The 22,189-nt window shown below is 44.6% G+C and overlaps 1 protein-coding gene across 4 annotated transcripts in view; it reads left to right on the top strand.

The window, feature by feature from the left end:
• Window positions 1-22,189, top strand: part of PEX1 (peroxisomal biogenesis factor 1) — a 107,767-nt gene that overhangs the window by 37,838 nt on the left and 47,740 nt on the right. For all 4 annotated transcript variants that reach the window (XM_073629629.1, XM_073629628.1, XM_073629631.1 and 1 more), the window contains exons 4-11: window positions 2,071-2,185; window positions 6,347-7,080; window positions 10,119-10,238; window positions 16,287-16,410; window positions 17,633-17,736; window positions 19,634-19,722; window positions 20,709-20,841; window positions 21,923-22,019. In XM_073629629.1, coding sequence (XP_073485730.1) covers window positions 2,071-2,185; window positions 6,347-7,080; window positions 10,119-10,238; window positions 16,287-16,410; window positions 17,633-17,736; window positions 19,634-19,722; window positions 20,709-20,841; window positions 21,923-22,019 — 1,516 coding nt within the window. The remainder of the gene's footprint in view (window positions 1-2,070; window positions 2,186-6,346; window positions 7,081-10,118; window positions 10,239-16,286; window positions 16,411-17,632; window positions 17,737-19,633; window positions 19,723-20,708; window positions 20,842-21,922; window positions 22,020-22,189) is intronic.

The raw sequence follows: 22,189 nt of genomic DNA, 5'->3' as shown, positions 1-22,189 counted from the left end.
TATTGCAGAGCATGGCTGGGTATGGCAGAGTATGGCTGGGTATCACTGAGTATTGCAGAGTATGGCTGGGTATCACTGAGTATTGCAGAGTATGGCTGGGTATCACTGAGTATGGCTGGGTATCGCGGGGTACGGCAGAGTATTGCGGGATATTGCGGGGTATTGCAGGGTATGGCAGTGTATTGCGGGGTATTTCAGGGTATTGCAGGGTATGGCAGGGTATTGCGGGGTATGGCAGAGTATTGCGGGGTATTCCAGGGTATGGCAGAGTATTGCGGGGTATTCCAGGGTATGGCAGAGTATTGCGGAGTATGGCGAGGTATTGCAGGTTATGGCAGAGTATTGCGGAGTATGGCGGGGTATTGCAGGGTATGGCAGAGTATTGCGGGGTATTGCAGGGTATGGCAGAGTATTGCGGGGTATTCCAGGGTATGGCAGAGTATTGCGGGGTATTCCAGGGTATGGCAGAGTATTGCGGAGTATGGCGGGGTATTGCGGAGTATGGCGGGGTATTGCAGGGTATGGCAGAGTATGGCGGGGTATTGCGGAGTATGGCGGGGTATTGCAGGGTATGGCAGAGTATTGCGGGGTATTGCAGGGTATGGCAGAGTATTGCAGGGGTATTGCAGGGTATGGCAGAGTATTGCAGGGGTATTGTGGGGCATACCAGAGTACTGTGGGGCATTGCAGAGGGCATTGCAGGGCATGCATAGTAGTGGGGATGGCTGAGCATGGATGGATGGATGGCTGGATGTCTCTGTGCAGCGCTGTGGGCACTACACATGCAGCCCACAACGCTGCAGCCATCCATCCATCCCCCTCTCAGCTCACAGTGTACCGATCGGTACACAGAGGGGAGGAGAGGAACCGGCGTCATCAGATGACGCCGGTTTGTTTACATGTGATCGCTCCGTCATTTGACGGAGCGATCACATGGTAAACGGCCGCGATCAGCGGCCATTTACCGGGATCTGTGATGCGCCGGGTCCTCTGGACCCGGCGGTCACGGATGCTCTCGAGTGCGCGCCCTAGGGGGCGCGCGAGAGCAGAATTCTGGGAGGACGTCCCTGGACGTCCTCCCAGATTTAAACAACCGCCCTGTAGCCGTCATTTGGCTATGGGCCGGTTGTTAAGCGGTTAATAAGACCCCTTTCACACTTGTGCGACAGCGATTTCGCGGCCGCGATTTTGCCGCGATTTGGGATCAGTACTACTTTGTACGACTTTACAGGGTTGGGGTTTGCAAATGCTTTGACCCTAAGCTTGTGCTTACAAAGTCGTACAGAAATCGTGTCTATATTATTCAGGTGTGATTTGCTGGCTACTTGAGGGTTTAACATTGAGGTCTATGGACATCAACTCGGATGGAAGTTGGACCAAAGTAGTGCAGGGACTACTTTGAAGTCGGCATGACTTAAAGTCGTGCCAATATGAACGGTAGTCATTGAAAATGACGGAGAATGACTTGTTATGCGATTTTGCAGTACAAAATCGTGGAACAAGTCATATAAGTGTGAAAGGGGCCTTAAGCTTTGACAATAAAACCTGGAAGCTGATTGAATACTATGCATAGTTGCACCAGATTCTACATGCACTAGTTTAAGTAAATCTCCCCCAATAGGTCTATGTATTTTGTAAATCTGTACATGTCAGCTCTGTGGCAGCTTACACTCCATTCTTGCTGCTGCATTTTTCTGCTAGGAGATAAAAGAAGTACCTGGTACCTCCCAGGTATGGGAAAGAATGGGATTTAATCCTTTTCCCCCCATGTGGGAAGGGAGGAATACTCAGGGTCCAAGATTCTCTCCTCACCCTATGTAAAAGCACTGGGTGATTAAAACAGCCAATTGCCAAGCATCAGCCCCATTACATAGGGCAAGGAAATAATTCTTAGCCCTGGGTAAGCCCAAAATCCTGACCTTACACAGGACTTCTGCTCCTGTCAGTGAACACAGTGACAGGGGAGTGAAGACTAAGCTTTTCAGTATAAGCTGCTGCTGCAGCGATCTACCTTGTACAAGCATTCCATATAACGAGTTCACCTGTAATATTATTTTATGTTTTTACTAGGAACTGCATGCATCTGCCTTGGAAACAAGCCTCCTTGATCAAATTCGTATAGTTTATCCCAAAGCTATATTCCCGGTGTGGGTTGACCTGCACACATGTGTTTACATCCAAATAGGTAAGTTGATCCTTTTAGATTTGTTTATAAAACTTTGCCTTGGAATTTACCTTTAACCCCTTGTCGACCGGCTCACGCCGATATACGTCGGCAGAATGGCACGTACAGGCATATTAACGTACCTGTACGTTGCCCTTTAAGAGGCGGCATTGTGGGCGCGCGCGCGCCGCGAGCTCCGTGAGTGTGATCGCGGGTCCTGCAGACTCGATATCCGAGGGGATACCCGCGATCGTCTCACGGAGAGGAAGAACGGGGAAATGCTGATGTAAACAAACATTTCCCCATTCTTCCTAGTGAAAGGACACTGATCACAGCTCCCTGTGATCGGGAGCGGTGATCAGTGTCGTGACCAGTAGCGGAATTACCGGGGTCGCAACAGTCAGCAGTTGCGACAGGGCCCGGCATTCCGCCACTGTGGGGGGGGGCCAGCGGGGTTGCTCTTCACACACGGCTCTGAGCGGAGATCGTGTGTCATAGAACAATAGCACAGACACACCGGCGGCATTAACGTTCTACTTGTCCGTCCGTCCTCTCTGGCACGGATGAGAGAGGACACACAGCTGATCTCACTGCTCCCCCTTCTCCCCCCTCCCCTCTCCTGTGTGCTCCGTGGGAAATGTGAGCTCTTTAGCTTCACACTTGACTGCATGCGGAGCACACAGGAGAGGGGAGGGGGGAGAAGGGGGAGCAGTGAGATCAGCTGTGTGTCATCTCTCATCCGTGCCAGAGAGGACGGACGGACAAGTAGAACGTTAATGCCGCCGGTGTCTCTGTGCTATTGTTCTATGACACACGATCACCGCTCAGAGCCGTGCTGTCCGACACTGATGGAATCTAATAGCATTCACTGATGAGCACTAATAGAAGGCACTGATGAGCACCGATAGAAGGTACTGATGAGCACTAATAGAAGGCACTGATGAGCACTGATAGAAGGCATTGATGAGCACTAATCGAAGGCACTGATGGGCACTGATAAAAGGCACTGATGAGCACTAATACAAGGCACTGATGAGCACTGATAGAAGGCACTGATGAGCACTGATAGAAGGCACTGATGAACACTAATAGAAGGCACTGATGAGCACTAATAGAAGGCACTGATGAGCACTAATAGAAGGCACTGATGGGCACTGATGAGCACTGATAGAAGGCACTGATGAGCACTGATAGAAGGCACTGATGAGCACTGATGAGCATTAATAGAAGGCACTGATGAGCACTAATAGAAGGCACTGATGGGCACTGATGAGCACTAATAGAAGGCACTGATGAGCACTGATAGAAGGCACTGATAGGCGGCACTGATGAGCACTGATAGAAGGCACTGATGGGCACTGATAGACGGCACTGATGAGCACTGATAGACAGCACTGATGACCACTGATAGAAGGCACTGATGAGCACTGATAGAAGGCACTGAGTTGCACTGATAGAAGGCACTGATGGGCACTGATAGAAGGCATTGATGAGCACTGATGGGCACTGATGAGCACTGATAGAAGGCACCGATGAGCACTGATAGAAGGCACTGATGAGCACTGATAGACGGCACTGATGAGCACTGATAGAAGGCACTGATGAGCACTGATAGAAGGCACTGATGGGCACTGATGGACACTGATAAAAGGCACTGATGGGCAATGATAGGAGGCATTTATGGGCACTGATAGGAGGCACTGATGAGCACTGATAGGAGGCACTGATGAGCACTGATAGGCCACATTGATGCGCACTGATAGGCAGCACTGATAGGAGGCACTAATGTGCACTGATAGGTGGCATTGATGGGCACTGATAGGTGGTACTGATGGGCACTGAGGAACACTGATAGGCAGAACTCAGGCAGTATTGATGGGCTTTGATGGGCAGAATTGAAGAGTACTTATAGGTGGCACCGATGGACGCTGGTAGGTGGCATTAATGAGCACTGATAGGTGGTGCTGATAGGCAGAATTGATGGGCACCAATAGGCGGCATTAATGAGCACTGATAGGTAACACAATTGTAGGTGCAAGTGATGGGCACTGATAGGAAGCACTGATGGGCACTGATAGATGGCACTGATGATTGGGGCACTGATTATCAGTGTAAACAATTTACTGACATTCTTGACAGTTAACGGCAGTCCTTTTCTCACACAGATACAGCGTGTGTGGAAAGGGCTGTGGATAACCGGCAAGTCTGTTTACATGTGATCAGCTGATCAAATGGTAAAGGGCCGATGTGATTGCGCTGGATGCATGTCCCAGGGGTCATGCAGGAAGCACGGTTTTGGGAGGATGTCCATGGACACTCTCCCAAAATTGGAAGCCTGGGGCTCGGATGGAAGGGGGGCCCATCATGGTTTCTTGCACCGGGGCCCTGAAGGTTCTAGTTACGCCTCTGGTCGTGACACACGTAGCCCATCCCCCGTACAGTTAGAATCACTCCCTAGGACATACTTAACCTCTTCAGCGCCCTTTAGTGGTTAACCCCATTCACTGCCAGTCACATTTACACAGTAATCAATGCATTTTTAATCGCACTAATCGCTGTATAAATGAGAATGGTCCCAAAATAGCGCCAAAAATGTCCGATCTGTCCGCCATAATGTCACTGTCACGATAAAAATCACTGATCGCCGCCATTACTAGTAAAAAACAAAAAATATTAATAAAAATGCCATAAAACTATCCCCTATTTTGTAGACGCTATAACTTTTGCGCAAACCAATCAATAAATGCTTATTGCCAATTTTTTACCAAAAATATGTAGAAGAATACATATCTGAGTAAACTGAGGAAAAAAAATGTTTTTTTATGTATTTTTTGGGGATATTTATTATAGCAAAAAGTAAAAAAATTGTGTTTTCTTTCAAAATTGTCGCTTTTTTTTCGTTTATAGCGCAACAAATAAAAACCGCAGAGGTGATCAAATACCACCGAAACAAAGCTCTATTTGTGGGGAATAAGGGCGTCAATTTTGTTTGGGAGCCACGTCGCACGACCGTGCAATTGTCACTTAAAGCGACGCAGTGCCGAATCTCAAAAAGTGCTCTGGTCTTTGGCCAGCTAAATGGTCCGGGGCTTAAGTGGTTAAACCTGATGCTTATAGGACATGGTTATTTGTTTGCATCTAAGATTTGCTTCCTCGTATGGAGTGAATGCAAATGCAATTCTGTGTAACTCAAAATTTGCTTGAAACAAGTCGAAAGAAAGCCAAGAAACTCCGGAGGTAGCTGTATGGACCTGAAAGAGTATTGAATTTAAATAGTTTCTCTCTCCTTGCAGCATTGAGGTCTTGGGTTCAGTATCTGCCATGTCACTGCCACGCCCCCCCCCCCCCCCCCCCTTTTTTTAATAGGCTTTTAAAGCAAAACTCAGCTTTTGCTGAATTGACCCTAGAAAGTGTTTGTGTAGTAGGGACATTAGGCAGTTGTAGATGCTAGTGTAAAGGCCTTTGTGAACTCCATAATGCAGTGTGGAATATGTGAGCCTTACAAACAAAAGCTCCATTCCACACGCCATTTTGTAAGCCCGGTGACTCCAGTCACTAGCGGGTGCTAGATTCTGAAGTGCCCTTCCCACCCAATACAGCAATCTGTCAAAAGGGAACATAGAAGCGTACACTGGAAACCACTTGGTCTTTTGTGTAACAAATCAGCTTCAGCTTGTCTCCTCCCAAGCCACTCCCCTCTAATGCATTTCACCCACTCACGGGCTTATTCGTAGATTGTAGACCTCCATGATAAACCCTGAGAGTGGGTGAAATGCATTAGAGGGGCATGGCTTGGAGGGAGACAAGCTGAAGCTAATCTGCTACGTAATAGACCAGGCAGTATCCTGGTGTGTGCTGTTCCCTTTTGACAGATTGCAATGTGGACTATGTTTCACTATGCATTGGAGTTGATTTAGTAAAACTGGAGCGTGCAAAATCTGGTGCAGCTCTGTACAGAAACCAATCAGTTTTTAGTTTTTTTTTTTGTCAATCCCCTTATGTCACTATACTTTATATATTACTATTATTCTTATTATTAATAATATAAATATAAATATATATATATATATACATATACATATATATATATATATACATATATATATATATATATATAAAACTATATTTACTATATTATAAATTATGTCACATCATTACATTTTAAATTATGTTTATTTTCAGGATCATTGACGCCAGCTGCAAGTTACGGCAGACTGGAACCTCTGACGGAGTTAATAGTGTCTCCAAAATCCAGAGACTCCGAAGACCTTCTATCCCATTTGTCTCAATTAAGAACTGATGATTTGTCTAAAGGACCTAATCTTATACCCCAGGAATCTGCACCTTATGAGTCGACGAGTAACAGGGATTCCTCTGCATCTGAGAGAGGAGATGAGCCTGCTGTAATACAGAATCCCGATGATTTGCCTTATGTTTCAGCTTTATGGGACACACTGGGAAATCTGTTTTCACGTGCTCTGGGAAGGGGCCCCTTGCAAGATTCAGGTGGCACTGATAAGGACTTATTTGAAAGAACGTTGCTGAAAAAGATTCAGTTAGAAGGAATTTTCCGGGTGTCTCGCCATGTCCCTCAAATTATAAGAAGCAGCGAGGCTTTCATGCAGCATTCAAATTATAATACCGTGCAGGTCTTTTTATGGTACCCAGAGCCCTCTGGTGTAACTGCTGATGTGGTAATATCATACGGGAGAATGGTAGAAATCCCATCACCAAAGAGGCGTAAAAAACAAAATAAATCAAATAGACACAGATCAGAGGGGAAAACTGAGCCTGAAGAAGCATTTGACAGGTGGCCGGAGGCAGTGGTAAAGATTGTGTGGCATGGCTTTGAGGATATCAAAGATGTCATCGAATATGATACCAGAAACGGAAATACGCATACTGCAAAAGTGTGGGTCAGTGAACCTTTTTAGTAATACGGCTTTTTTCAATTTCATAGAAAGGAACTGTTTGCTGTAAAACATGTTATATACTCACAAATTTGACCCCTGGACGCTTCTTTTGTAGTTAAACTGGTCTGCAATAGATCTTGCCATATCTGCCTGGGTGCCAAATGCCCACATGATCATGAGTGGGACAATAGAAACCACTGTAAAAGTCCCACATGCTGTTCTGAATCCAATCATGGCTCCTATCCTAGTTGTTCAAAACCCTAGCAGGTGTCTGTTGGCTATGAAAGTCAACGGTGACCTATACTCAGGCCTGCTGTCAGCAGACAAGGCCTGAGGGAACCTTCCTTTGAAGATCATCTGAACACATGGAGTGCCAAATGCCCATATCATGGGCAATAGAAAAAATTGTACAAGTCCTGCATGCATGTGTGGATGCCAATCATGGCACCAATCTCAGTGGTGTAAACTCCTATCAGATATCTGTTGGCTATGGAAGTCCACGGTGGCCTATACTCAGGCCTGCTCTCAGTAGACAGGGTCTGAAGCCTTCTTCCTTTGAAAATAATCTGCACACATTGGGTACCTTTAAAGGCTTGGCCCATCCACCAGTGGCAATATAGTTACAGTATAGGTGAAGTCTGGTGGGCTAAAATGAGTCCTGGGCTTTTATATATCCTAGACACTCCAACATGGAGATCTCCCTGCCATAATTTTTGACTGTTCCTGTCTGTATGGGAGCTTTTAAAGATGGAGATGAATGGATTCCTCTATCCACACAAGCGTGGTGGCTAAAGAAATACCACTGCTGAGATACTGTAATATGAACTCCTTCACAGTCAGAATACACTGATCAGCAGCTGCAGCCAATTGGCTGCAGTTGCTGATCGAGAAAAACTTTCCAACATTCTCGTTTGACAGAAAGATCTCTAACGGTCAACTTCTGCTGCATGGGGACGGCCCTACATTTATCAAAATTCAGCCGATCCCTGCTAAACCAGACAAATTTAGATCCATCTATGACCAGCTTTATTCGGCAGAAAGGTAAGAGGATCTCTGAAGTTATCCCTACTTTAAAGGAATAGTGGGGCTTGCATTATCAAATGATACTGAGAGCTGTACTGGCAGTGGCATAGCCATCAGTAAGGCCACCCATGCTGGGGAGGACTCTGGTGATGATCTAGATAGAAATATTCCCATTCTGTGAAAAAAAATAACTGTGAAGTCTATCCCAGAGTCCAAGGCCCTTCATATGCAGTAGAGCTTTAGAGGGAATAAGATAAGAGGATAAAAAAGGCTACCACAAACAAGGCTTTTAAAGTGGGAGTAAACTCCCTTGATTTATTTTTACCTGTAGGTAAGCCTATAATAAGTCTTACCTATAGGTACAGTAAATATCTCCTATAAGATATTTACTTGCGGATCCGCCAGTGACGTAAAGTCCTGTGCCGTAAAGTCCTGTGCCGTAAAGTCCTGTGCCGTAAAGAGCAGGTTCTGCGTGCATGTGCGGGAGTGACATCATCACTGCTCGCCCAATCAAAAGACCGGAGCCTGCCAACCCGGAAAGAAAACCGGGCGAAGATGGAAGCCCTGTGAGGGGTGACAGCGTGCCGCTGGAGGGCTTCATTGTAAGGTACGTTTCACATAGTGTGCTAGTATGCAATGCAAACTAGCAGGTTACAAAAAAAAAAAATCCAGCAGTTTACGACCGCTTTAATACATCTATAATGTATATGAGCCCTAACAATAAATGTTTTTTTTTTTGTCTTGTTTGGCCTGCTAATTATACCATTAAGAGCGTTTTGTTATATCTGTTCAATAAGCGCAAAAATCTGTTGACCTTGCTAAAAATGGAATGAGCTTGTACCTTCCTGTGCTGTCTGCTGGTGTTTCGTCACATATGGCGACCCATCACATTTGGCTACCTGCTGGAGTGCACATGCACGACGCCGTCCATATGCGTTCCAACAGTTTTAGGACAAAAGAGCACACTAAAACCGTCACGGAAGTGACATTTCGTCGCTGCCATCTTGCTACACCCCGCACTTCTCCATAGAAGGATACACTGAGAAGGGGGAAAGCGGACATCTTCTTACACTTGTTAGATGTTGAATTTTAAAAGCAGCGTCAAGCATGCTTATGTCATAGGTTTGCTAATCTGACAGAAGTTCGCTGCTTTCATAATTGAACATCTAAGCAGTCAGACTTAGTTTTGAATACTGTATTTCACTATATAAACTCAGTTTACTGTTACAAATAAGTGTAAAATGCAAAACTCCGGTGGGTGTAACAAGATGTCCGCTTTCCCCTTCTCAGTGTATCCTTACGATTGACGCGTGCAGGATGTAGCAAGATGGCGGCGACGGAACGTCGCTTCTGTTACACATTTTGACGGGTCGCCTAATCTGACGAAACAACAGTATTGGAACGCATATGGCGGTGTCGCGCACGCACACTCCAGCGGGTAGCCAAATGTGATGGGTCGCCATATGTGACGAAACACCGGTGCTGACGGTTGTCAGTTAGCATTGTTTGCAGTTCTCTCTGTGGACTGCGAAACACCTCCGCCTTAAGTCCAACAAGGCCAACAGGCTGAACAAGAGAAAATGAATTGATTCCCCAATCCACACCAACAACGTGAATGGAGGAATCTACAGTACTGGCTATTGTATTCAGGCAGCTGTGGCACCTGTGGCAGCCTGAAGACGATGGTGCTGGCAAACAGTGACTGTAGCTCCTAAGCTGCAGTCACTGTTTAGCCAACCATTTTCCACCCTACTTAGTCAATTTTTTAAAATTGTGGAGCCAGGTCTCTGCTAAGGGAGCTGTGAGAACCGAGCGATTGGTGGCGTTTGATCGCTCGGTTCTCAGCCTTAGAGCCGGCTGGGGACAGATGCAGCATCTAGGTAAGTATGATTAAAATAATTTAAATAAAACATTCCCATACTTCTCTTTTAAGGATGATTTTACACCTCTGTGGTTGCATTAGAAGATACATAGAAATGTTATATTTGTCAGCATATTAATTACTTCTATTATTTCAGGTTCCAGAGAGAATTAGAAAGAATTTGAATATCAATACATCATCTGCTGTAAGAATACAGTCTCTGGAATCACAGCCCAAGGTGCCATCATCTCTTACCCTGCAACCAAAGCAGCCTCTGGTGAGTGAGACATGTCACCTCTGTACAGGGCGCATTAGCTGGATGCAAAGAACATCCACAGATGACAACACATAGGGGGAGATTTACTAAAACTGGTGCACTTAGAATCTGTTGCAGCTGTGCATAGGAACCAATCAGCTTCTAACGTCAGCTTGTTCAGTTAAGTGGGGTGCACACTATAAGAAAATTGTTCGTCCGATTTTCCTTGTCGTTTCACAGTAAATTGGAACCAATGAAAGAAAATTTGTACGAAAATTCACGCACCACAATGGCTTTTTTTGTTGTTTATTGTTTCTGATCATGCGCAGTCTTTCATTTCTGATTTTTCTTGTACGAAAATCGTACGAAAACGTTACACAATAAATGAAAATCTGTTCCCGTACGAGAAACATTTTGGAGCTTTCTCCTATGGAAATTTTCATTCAGAAGGTCAGCTGTAGAAAGTTGTGTACACACTATGCGAAAATCATACGAAAGTTCCTCGGATGAAAATGTTAGCTCGATTTTCTTATAGTGTGTAAGAGCCATTAGCCTAAATTCACACTGACAGCGGGATTCAGCTGAACTCGCACAATTTCATACCCGCATCTCAGTCCGACTTCGAGATCGATTTCAGACATCTGTGAGGGTTCCTACACAGATGTCTATACAAATCGCACCCCAAACCAAAAGTAGTACAGAAACAACTTTTGGGAATTGGTGCGGTGCCACAAAGTTGGCATCGCGACGATTCAGACGATACCATTGCTGGCAATAGCCACCGATTTGGCATGCGATTTGACATGTCAAATCGCATGCCAAATCGCATCAATGTAAACCTAGGCTCAAGCTTTGACAATAAAACCTAGAAGCTGATTGGTTACTATGCACAGCTGCACCAGATTCTGTGTGGACCAGTTTTAGCAAATCCTTCCCATAGGGTATACGTGGGTGGCAGGTTCATTACAATGACTACAGCCTTGTCACAGGGGTATATGGTCACCATTTGATTTGTGCTAATTCAGCTACATAACCGTCGTATGGTGTACAGAGATAGGCAGATAACTGTAAAGTTCCTCCAGCAATTTCTTCACCTTGCTGCACATTTTACTTATTGCTTAATTGGAGGATACACATTGAAATCAATTGGGGCCATGCCAGATTCTAACAACTGTTTTCAAATATTTTACTTATAAGAAACAGGAAAAGGCAGATCCAAAAGTTGCATATACAGTGTACACATAACCATATTAACAGATAAGGCACATATGCAATGCAAACAGAAACTCAGTGTGAAGGAATTTACCCATCAATTAATCTTTACTGATAATAATTCCACAATATATAATATGCCGTCATTTTCACCTGGATAGTTATAGAAATCAGCCCTGTGAAAAGGGATATGGAACTACCCTTTCCCCAATTTTTGTACTAATTTATAGTGAGTTTTAGTTAAGAGAGAGAATAACAGCAAAGAAGGAAAGAGAAGAGAAGGGGGGGGGGGGTGAGTGGGTAGGGAGAGGAGGTAAAGAGAGGGGGTTGGGGAGCTGAAATAATGCGATGGATCATCAATAAGACCAGTGTTAATTTCGTTGACTAAAACATTTTAGTCAACGAAATGAATACTATTTTAGTTGACTAAAATACGACTAAAACATTTGAGATGACTAAAATACGACTAAAACTAAAATGCCATTTTAGTCAAAAGATTAAAATGGGACTAAAACTAAAATGGCATTTTAGTCAAAAGACTAATGTCATGTGCACACGGTCGGACTTTCCGACGGAAAATGTGTGATAGGACCTTGTTGTCGGAAATTTCCAACCGTGTGTAGGCTCCATCACACATTTTCCATCGGAATTTCCGACACACAAAGTTTGAGAGTTTGCTATAAAATTTTTCAACAACAAAATCCGATGTCGGAAATTCCGATCGTGTGTACACAAATCCAACGCACAAAGTGCCACGCATGCTCAGAATAAATTAAGAGAGGAAAGCTATTGGCTACTGCCCCGTTTATAGTCCCGACGTACTTGTTTTACGTCACCGCATTCAGAACGATCGGATTTGTGTGACCGTGTGTATGCAAGACGAGTTTGAGCCAACATCCATGGATTTTGTTGTCGGAATGTCCGATCAATGTCCGACCGTGTGTACAGGGCATAAGACTAAAACTAAATTTAAATTTGACTTCAAAATTAACACCGGTCTGTAGTGCATGTTTATACCTCAATACCATAAATAATAGCATATTAGATTTTTCACTCCAGCAGTATATAATAAGTTTGGAAATTGTAGAGAAATGTTAACTAATGCATTACAATTTAATTATACCCATTAGATTTTAGATGACTAAAATGAGTTTTAGTCGACTAAAATGTACTGGAGATTTAGTCGACTAAATACGAATAAAACTAAAACAATTGCAGAAGACTAAAATGGGACTAAAACTAAAATGCCATTTTAGTCCTAAGACTGAGACTAAAACGAAATCGAAATTTGCTGCCAAAATTAACACTGAATAAGACAGTATGAAGGTGGTAACGTCCTTTGGGCCAGTTATGGGCCCAGCAGGGCTTTCCCTTCATCAGAAAAGACAAACGTATTCCATAGTCTCCAGATCTTGGAGTACTTTTCGTGTTTATGTTGTGCCGTTAATATCAAATCTTCCATTTTGTTGATTTCTTCCACTTTTTGAAGCCAACAATTGATAGTAGTGGGAATGTGGGGTTTTTTTCAGTTCAAGGGTATACAGGATTTGGCGGCATTCAACAGGTGACGTATTATGGACTTTTTATAGATTTTCTCTGGGATGGACAACACGTGCGATAAGAAAAAAGCCGGGTCGGCAGGGATCTCAAAATCAGAACTCCTCCGCACCTCTTTCCAATAGTGTTCAATTTTAGGGCAAGACCAAAAAATGTGGAGTAAGGTTCCCTTTCCCTCCTGGCACCTCCAGCAGCAATCTGTGGTTGTAGGGTATATTTTATGTAAGAGGTATGGGATACGGTACCACCTCGTTAAAGTTTTGTAATTGGTTTCCTGGGTTTTCGTGCCAATGAACGATTTAAGAGCAAACCTGATAATGTTTCGTTTTGGCGTTATCGTGAAAGTGCGCCGTAGATCTGTTTCCCAGTGCTTCAGACAGGGTAGATCTGGTTGTTCAATAGGAGAGATCAGTAAGTTGTATGTTTTGGAGAGGACCCTTGGTAGGATTCCTTCCTCAGAGCAGTATTTTTCAAAAGTGGTCAAATTGCAGCTAAAACCTCTAGGGTTTGGTAGAGAAATTAGATAGTGGCGCAACTGCAGAGCGGTCTAGAAGGTAAGGCGAAAGGGGCCTGTAGTTGCCATTAAGGATGCAAATGGAAGGCCATCTGCCATCCGACAGGAAGTGAGACACTTGGTGACAACCGGTTTGAATTAAGTTCCGGAATTGCCGATCTTGTAAACCTGGTAGAAATTGAGGTTCCTCAATACTGGGAATAGGGGAGAATCTCGTGTGGATAGAGAAGCTTGTAAGAAAAGGTGCAAACAGCTACGTAAGGTGGGTCCTATCAAGGGGTGAAGTTTTAACGTACGTGGTAGGTCATGATAGCACCAAGGGGCTCCCTGCAGTGGAATATCTGTTTGAGCTTGCTCCATTGGCACCCAAAGTTTGCTTACATAGTGACAGCGCCAGTGAATCAATCTGTCAAGAAGGGTAGCTTGATAGTATTTCATCATATCAATGACTGCAAGGCCCCCATACGGTTTGGGTAGTGAGAGTTGGCGACGGGGAATACGAAGGCGTTTATGTGTCCAGATAAACTTTAGAAAAAGGGAATGGACTTGTTTAAAGGAGAAGTCCAGCCTGAGCTCGTTTGGCTGGGCTTCTCCTATGGGTCACAGGAGGGCAGTTCGTCCACTCGCTGCTGACGTCACAGGAATCAGTGCGGGCACCGCGCCATCACGACAATAAAGTCTGGATGTGCCAGGTGCCTGGACTGACACCCGTCTCAGCCTCTCAGCGAGCCACTGAGAGACTGAGATGGCCTCTCCCCCCCCCCCCCCCCCCCCCCCCCCACATTTCAGCGCAGGGGGGCAGAGTAGAGAGCTGCTGACTGACAGGCAGCAGCTCTCTGCTCGGGCACCTGTGAGAACCAAGCGATCGGCGGTGTTCGATGGTTCGGTTCTTAGTGCAGAGGCAGAGGGGGACAGATGCAGCATCCACCTAGGTAAGTATGATGGTAAAAAAAAAAAACCATACTTCTCTTTTAAAAAAAAGAGGAGGTACCCCAATCGGTAGAGCTTGGAAGAGGTAAAGATACTTCAGTAGAATGCTCATCTTAAGAAGGTTACACCTACCAAACCACGACTGCAAACCCTGATGCCAAGTCTCTAGTAAGGAGTGGGTTTTGGCCAGTGGGGGGGGGCTTTAAGTCAAAAGTGCGGGACAAGTCAACAGGGACCTGTGTCTCTAGGTATTTCAGGGCTGTGTCCGTCCATCGGAACTCAAAGTTCGATTTCAGAGTCTGGTGGGGGGATCTTAAATCCAATGGCTTATGACTTACCGAAATTGATTTTCAGATTAGAGATTAGGCGTACACTTTAAATTCATGGAGGAGTTTGGGGAGCGACACCACTGGATTGGTGAGGGAAAAGAGCATATAGTCAGCATAAGCCGATATTTTATGCTGTGAATTCCCAACTGTCAATCCCATCATGTCTGGGTTTACATCGATTTTGTATAGGAAAGGTTGCAGAGAGAGCAAAAAGGAGAGGTGACAGAGGGTACACCTGCCTGGTCCCATTAGTTATTGAAATCTAACATCTGTTAAATATGTCATTACTGCACTTGTTGGAGGAATTTCTTCATACTCAATTTACACCTTGGGGTTGCAGAGAAAAGTGCAGGGCCCTGAGCCTCCATGATTGAAAAAAATGAAATCCAGTGAATGAAAGGGGCATGCCAGGGAGAGTAAGGCTGGCCATACATTATACAATTTCCTTGTACAATTTTATTTTAGATTTACCAAAGCCCAGTGGCGGCTGGTGCTCAAAATTTTCGGTGGGGGGCGCATACAAACTGAAAAATTCAGAAAAATACAAAAAAAAAAACAAAACATCAATTGCAGCCCCACTGTGCCCATCAATTGCAGCCACTGTGTCCATCAATTGCAACCACTGTGCCCATCAATTGCAGCCACTGTGTTCATTAATTGCAGCCACTGTGTTCATTAATTGCAGCCACTGTGTTCATTAATTGCAGCCACTGTGTTCATTAATTGCAACCATTGTGCCCATCAGTTGCAGCCACTGTGTCCATCAGTTGCAGCCACTGTGTCCATCAGTTGCAGCCACTGTGTCCATCAGTTGCAGCCACTGTGTCCATCAGTTGCAGCCACTGTGTCCATCAGTTGCAGCCACTGTGTCCATCAGTTGCAGCCACTGTGTCCATCAGTTGCAGCCACTGTGTCCATCAGTTGCAGCCACTGTGTCCATCAATTGCAACCACTGTTACCATCAATTGCAGCCACTGTGCCCATCAATTGCAACCTCACTGTGTCCATCAATTGCAACACACCTGGGTGGGCTCTGAGCGCAATGCTCTGCGCCACGAGTCCACCCTATTTTGAAGCCTATTCGAGCTTATGGCTCTAATCAGGTGCTTAAAAAAACACCCCCGCTGCGGTAATTCATGCGCCCCCCGTCCTGAAAGGGGCCGGACGCATGAATAAGGCATGGCCCTGGCGGCCGTTGATAGATTCATGCTATGCATGAATCTATCCATTATTCATATAGGGGGTGGCGTGGATAGAGGGGGCAGCGCCCGTGCGCCCTTAATGGACAAGGCCGCCCCTGCCAAAGCCATATAATATGAGGTCATTCCTAAACACTTTCATCTTGTATGCAGTCAGGCAGGCTCTTGCACTACATAGTTGAAGTTAAATCTAAAGAAAATTGAACAAGAAAACTGTAGAATGTATGGCCAGCTTTCATCTGTCAAATCGAGTAAAAAACAATTAGGGTACTGGATTGTGAAATGCATTCTGCATGGATGAACACCATTCTTTTCTTGGTTTTTAAAGGAAAAAACCATAACAACAGAAAATATAAGATCTGCATTGAAAACATGGCTTCAATCAGCTGGTTCCTCAGCATTACCTTGGCTATCAGGAAGAACAGGCAATGTACAGCTCTCCATTAATGAAGGTAGGTATCAACAAAGAACACTAATATACTGTATGTGTGTGTATCTAATCCAATCTACCAATCTAGTAGCCAGCAAGAACTTTTAAGTAGCTCAGAAACTAAAGCTGGCCATATATGGATTGAAATTCGGTTGGTTCAGCAGGAACCGGTCGAGTTTCAAATCATGTACGGGCAGGCTAATTGTACCCAAGTTAATCGATTGATCAACTTGGGTACAACCAGCCTGTCAGATTTTTCATGCGATGATTGCAATAATCACAGTGTGTTCTCCCAGCCGGGATGGCTCATCCGCCCCCCCCCACCCCACCCCGCTGGGAGAACACAATAGCTTCACCAGAAGGTATCCCATCATCTACAGTCAGCTTCAAGCAGTTTACTCACACAGTTATTTGTTTTTTTTTTTTGTTCAACTAGCGGGTTAAAAAAAAAAAACACAGCGTCTCAGCGTCACCCCAACAGGGACACATAGAGCAGTAACCACCCGACAGAGGTTCTACTGCATGGGTGCTCAACCTGTGGCCCTCCAGCTGTTGCGAATCTACAAGTCCCATGAGGCATTGCAAGGCTGACAGTTACAAGCATGACTCCCAAAGGCAGAGGCATGATGGGACTTGTCATTCCACAGCAGCTGAAGGGCCGCAGGTTGAGCACCCCATGTTCTACTACTTCCCCACTATATTCAAACTAGAAAAAAAGCATTGGCTAGACTTGGGCTTGACCAAACTGTGAATTATATTGTTTTATAAATGATAGATTTAAAGTGATACCAAAGGTTTTTTTTTTTTTGCAAATAACAAACATGTTATATTTACCTGCTCTGTGCACGGAGCAGCCTCGGTCCTCCTCTTCTCAGGTCCCCCGGCTGTGCTCCTGGGTTCTTCCCCCTGCTGAGTGTCCCCATAACAAGCCGCTTGCTACGGTGTCACTCATGTGTGCTCGCTTCCAAGTCCTGCTCTGTGTGTCCATAGACACACGGATTGCCGCTCAGCCCTGCCCCCTGCTCCCTTCTCACTGGCTGTGATTGACAGCAATGGCTCCTGCTGCTGCCTCTGAACCAATGAGGGGGGAGAGAGCAAGGAGCGCCCCTGTGCTGGGGCATATCGCTGGATCGAGATCAAGGTGTTCTACTTTCATACTTACATGTCATACTTGCATAAAATGAATGAACGTAAAATACCTTTACAACCACTTTAACTATGGTTTGTTTTTGTCTCCTGTACAGATGTGTTGGAATTTTCATACAGTTTGGATGATTCAATTGAGGAAGCAAGCCAGGATCAAGTCTACATCATGTACCCAACCCAGCTACAGAAAACTAAAATTCATGTAAATATCATGTAAGATCCTTTTACTGAGCGGCAGTTAACTGTCTTTACTGCTGGACAGTACAGCACTCACACTTCAATACACAAGTACCTTGCTGTCCAAGAGTAAAGCTGGGCATACTCTGTTCCAAATTTGCCTGGTTCCTGGGTAATCAAATTCAAAATTCCCTTAGTAAGTGACCATGTTGGCAGCTTCACAGCTGACATCCTTCAATTGAAGAATTGTTCTTGAACAACAGCTACATCTACTGTTCGTGTATTCTGATAGCCAGCTGTCAAAATACAACAGAGATTCTACCATCTGAGCTAAATGGAGGCTGAACAGAAAAATCTAGGTAATGTATGGCCAGCTAAAGGAGAAGAGGAAGTATTGTAAACCAAAGGCAGCATGATGATGCACCCACAGTGGGCGTGTCCATGACGGCTTGGACTCCCAGGAAGTTGGCTGGGTGATGGCGGGCGTCATTTAGTTTGGAAGAGGAGTGACACTGGATCATAGTACTGTTCATCTGCAGAGACAGATCCAGTCAGGAGGGGAGTAAATCTCTTCAGTGGGGCCCACAAACAGCAATCAAAACCTCATATAGTTTAAGAATCTTTGTCTAGTTTGGAGAGATTGGGAATTATTTGAACCCCTCTGCTAAAAATATTTTCCCTCACTCCTGATACTGTGGGGTTGATTTACTAAAGGCAAATAGACTGTGCACTTTGCAAACTGCAGTTGCCCTCTGCAGGTGCAGTTGCTCCAGAGTTTAGTAAATGAGGTAAAGCTTCACTTTGCAAAGAATACCCAATCACATGCAAGGAAAATTTTAAAAAAACAGCATTTTTGCTTGCACGCGATTTGATGATGGAGGTCCTCAGAGTTTCTGCTCATTCACTAAGCTCTGGAGCAGCTTGTTCAACCTGGTGGCTGAGCGAAAAAACTGTGGGGTTGATTTACTAAAGGGAAAAAGACTGTGCACTTTGTAAAGTACAGTTGCTCCAGTGCTTAGTAAATGAGCAGAAACTCTGCTGACTTCCATCATCCAATCTTCCTTGCATAAAAGGAAGCTCTGGAGCAACTGCGCTTGCAGAGGGCAACTGCACTTTGCAAAGTGCACAGTCTTTTTCCCTTTAGTAAATTAACCCTGCAGTTTTTTTCGTTCAGCCACCAGGTGAACGAAATTTTAAAAAAATTGACAGACTACTGCAATAACACAAGCAGTGTTGATGAAGGGGTCTCCCCCGCTGTGTCTTTGTATTCTGACAGGGGGACTTTGTATTCTGACAGGGGGACTCCCCACCAGCCAGAACACATTGATCAGGGCTTTCAGCCATTGGTTGCAAGCGCTGATCAAATGCTGGTTTTCCAGCAGAACCGTCCAACAAAAGGAGGTTGTTAGACCAGCTTCTGTTGAACATAGAAGAGTACACACATACAGAAGGTCGGCTGGTTGCTGCTGAACTTTCGGTACATGTGTACCTGGCTTTTCTTACCTTTCACCTCCTGCTGTGTGTCTGGAACAGGAAGTAGATGAAATCTTCCCACCAGGGTCACATACAGCAATGACAACACCTGACAAAGGCTCTTGTCATCTCCCCCTCAAACCAAAACAAAAAAAAAACCTTTTTGATGGAGTTCTATGTTAACAGTACCAAAAACATTGATTTGCAGTTGTAACTGGGACTGGGGAGGAAATTGGAATATTCTTGAAATACATTCATAAATACATAGATGAATTGTAGTCAGCTGTAGCAAACTTTGCTTATTGTCATTGGGTTACTGATATGACCTAATCAAGTAATCAAGTAAAATAAATGAATACTTTACACTGGTAACACGTTTCTCCTTTATTATATTATTGGCATATTGAGTATTTGTCCATTTTTTCTGTGGTCTCCCTGAATTTCTCTAGGTTGATATGGAGTCTAAGCCATCTGAGGATCCCCCAAAAGCTCCACAAGCTGACCAAAGCCTCCCATATTTGAAGATGAATAGACTAGGGTATGCATAACCATTATCTGAAATATATTATTCCCATGAGCACATGCAATTACTTTTACAATCCTCAGTTTGTTAGAGGTTCAGTCTACCCTTCAATTAAAGTGGTTGTAAAGGCAGCTTTCCCCGCAGCCCCCCCTCTAATACTTAGAGCCCATCCTCAATCCAGCGATGTGCATGATAGCAGCTGCTCTCCTGGGTCTCTGCCTCCTCATTGGTTAAGAGACAGCAGTGGGAGTCAATGGCACAGCCAGAAGAGGACTGCTCTGCGTGAAACCATTGCACAGAGCAGATAAGTATAAGATGTTTTTTTTTTTAATTTCTGTAACTTTAAAGGATATGTAAAGGTTCGTTTTTAAAAAAACAAACAAAAACAAACATGTCATACTTACCTCCTCTGTGCAGATGGTTTAGCACAGAGGGGCCCTGATCCTCCTCTTCTGGGGTCCCTCAGCGGCGTGCCTGGCTCCTCCTCTTCTCGAGTGCCCCGTTGGAGAGCCGCTCACCCTCAGGGCACTCGTGCGGGCATGTCCTGCTGCTGCATCCATTGACACAGACAGCAGGACTCGACCCCGCCCCTCGCGTCATTGGATTTGATTGACAGCAGCGGGAACCAATGGCTGCGCTGCTATCAATCTATCCAATCAGGACCCGAGACACCGGCTGGAGCTGGTGTGCTCTTGCTTGTTGCTGGAAAGACCGGGTTCAGGTAAGTAAAAGGGGGGGGGGGGCTCTGGGGGGCAGCTGGACTATAGAAGGTTTTTCACCTTAATGCATAGAATGCATTAAGTTGAAAAATCTCGAGGGTTTACAACCCCTTTAATCTGGTTCAGTAACTTACTAAATACTGAAACATGAATACAGATGACATCTAAAAGCAATTAAAAACAAGTCACCAGTGGTAGCTTCCATAATTACATCCAAACAGGTTATTTTTTAATGAGCTTGTATTGTATTTTTGTATGTACAGACATGTCTTTTTATTCCAGAGGTGTTGATGACTTGCTCTTATCCTGCTATGATCATATTGTTCATTGTTTAATGGGACGTCCATTGTCAAGACAACTAGTCTCCACGGCTTCAGGGCTCCGGAGCGGCGCCATCCTCCTTTCTGGACCAAAGGTATCCATGCATTCGCATTTTTTTCCTAAAATCTGTTTTCTAGAACAGGGGTCTCCAAACTTTCTAAACAAAAGGCCAATGTAATGTCCTTCAGACTATAGGGGGCTGGACTGTGGTCAGTGGGAGTAGAAAATGTCCCGGCATAAGTGGGAGCAAACAAAGCCCCATCTTTGGTGTCAGCGGGAAGAATACTGCCCCATCATTGGTGTCTTTGGGAACAATTGTGCCCCTTTATTGGGGTCAGTGGCAGGAAGAGTGCCCCAACATTGGTGTCATTGGATGGAATGGTGCCACATCGTTGGTGTCAGTGGGAGAATTGTGCCCCTTTGTTGGAGTCAGTAGAAGTAATTATGCCCCATCGTTGGTGTCAGTGGATGGAACAGTGCCCTACGGGCTGGATAAAAAAAAATCAAGGGGGCCGCATGTGGCCCCCAGTCCACAGTTTGGAGACCACTGTTCTAGAACATCTGTCCATCTAAAATGGAACTGAATTCTATAAGCTGTGCCCACAAATAAAGGAAGTGGAGGGCAGAGGATTAGTCACCAGTATTGGATGTGGTGTCCTTCCAGCAGATCATTTCCCCATTACTGACTTACCATGCCTTGTTGTGCATCATGGGATTGATTTACTAAAGGCAAATAGACTGTGTACTTTGCAAAGTGCAGTTGCTCCAGAGCTCAGTAAATGAGGTCAGCTTTACAAAGAATACCCAATCACGTGCAAGGAAAATAAAAAAAAAACAGCGTTTTTGCTAGCACATGATTGGATGATGGAAGTCATCAGAGCTCCCCCTTATTTACTTAGCTCTGGAGCAACTGCACTTGCAGAGTGCACAGTCTGCCTTTAGTAAATCAACCCTCATGTCTCTGTGTGGAGGCAGAGCCTCAACCATGGAGAACAGAAAGAAGCACAGAAATAGTACTTTCTGAATGTGTATTTTCAAAATAAGTTTCCGTATTAGTAATGGAAAAAAAATAACTTTAAAAGATGATTTATAGAGTTACTTCCAAAAATGAAAAATGATTGACAGCCATTATCGTTTCTCACTAAGATCTCATAATAGTCAAATATTTTTCTTAGGGCTGTGGAAAGTCCACCATAGCAAAGGCATTATGTAAAGAAGCATCTGATATCCTGGAAGCTCATGTAGAGGAAATAGACTGCAAGTTATTAAAAGGTACAATCATGTCTCACTATACTTTTATATGTGATGTTATGAATGTCGCTTTACTTAAAGCAGAACTTCAGTCATTTTTTCATCTTTCCATCTGTTAAATCATCTGCCCTTGTTGTTTTAACTTTGGATAGTAAAACATTTTTTTTCTGCCAGTAAATACCTTATACAAC

This window comes from Aquarana catesbeiana, linkage group LG05 (genome assembly GCF_042186555.1).
Source record: "Aquarana catesbeiana isolate 2022-GZ linkage group LG05, ASM4218655v1, whole genome shotgun sequence".
NCBI lineage: Eukaryota > Metazoa > Chordata > Amphibia > Anura > Ranidae > Aquarana > Aquarana catesbeiana.
Note: the sequence above shows the minus strand (reverse complement) of the source record. Positions and strands in the feature narration are given on the sequence as shown.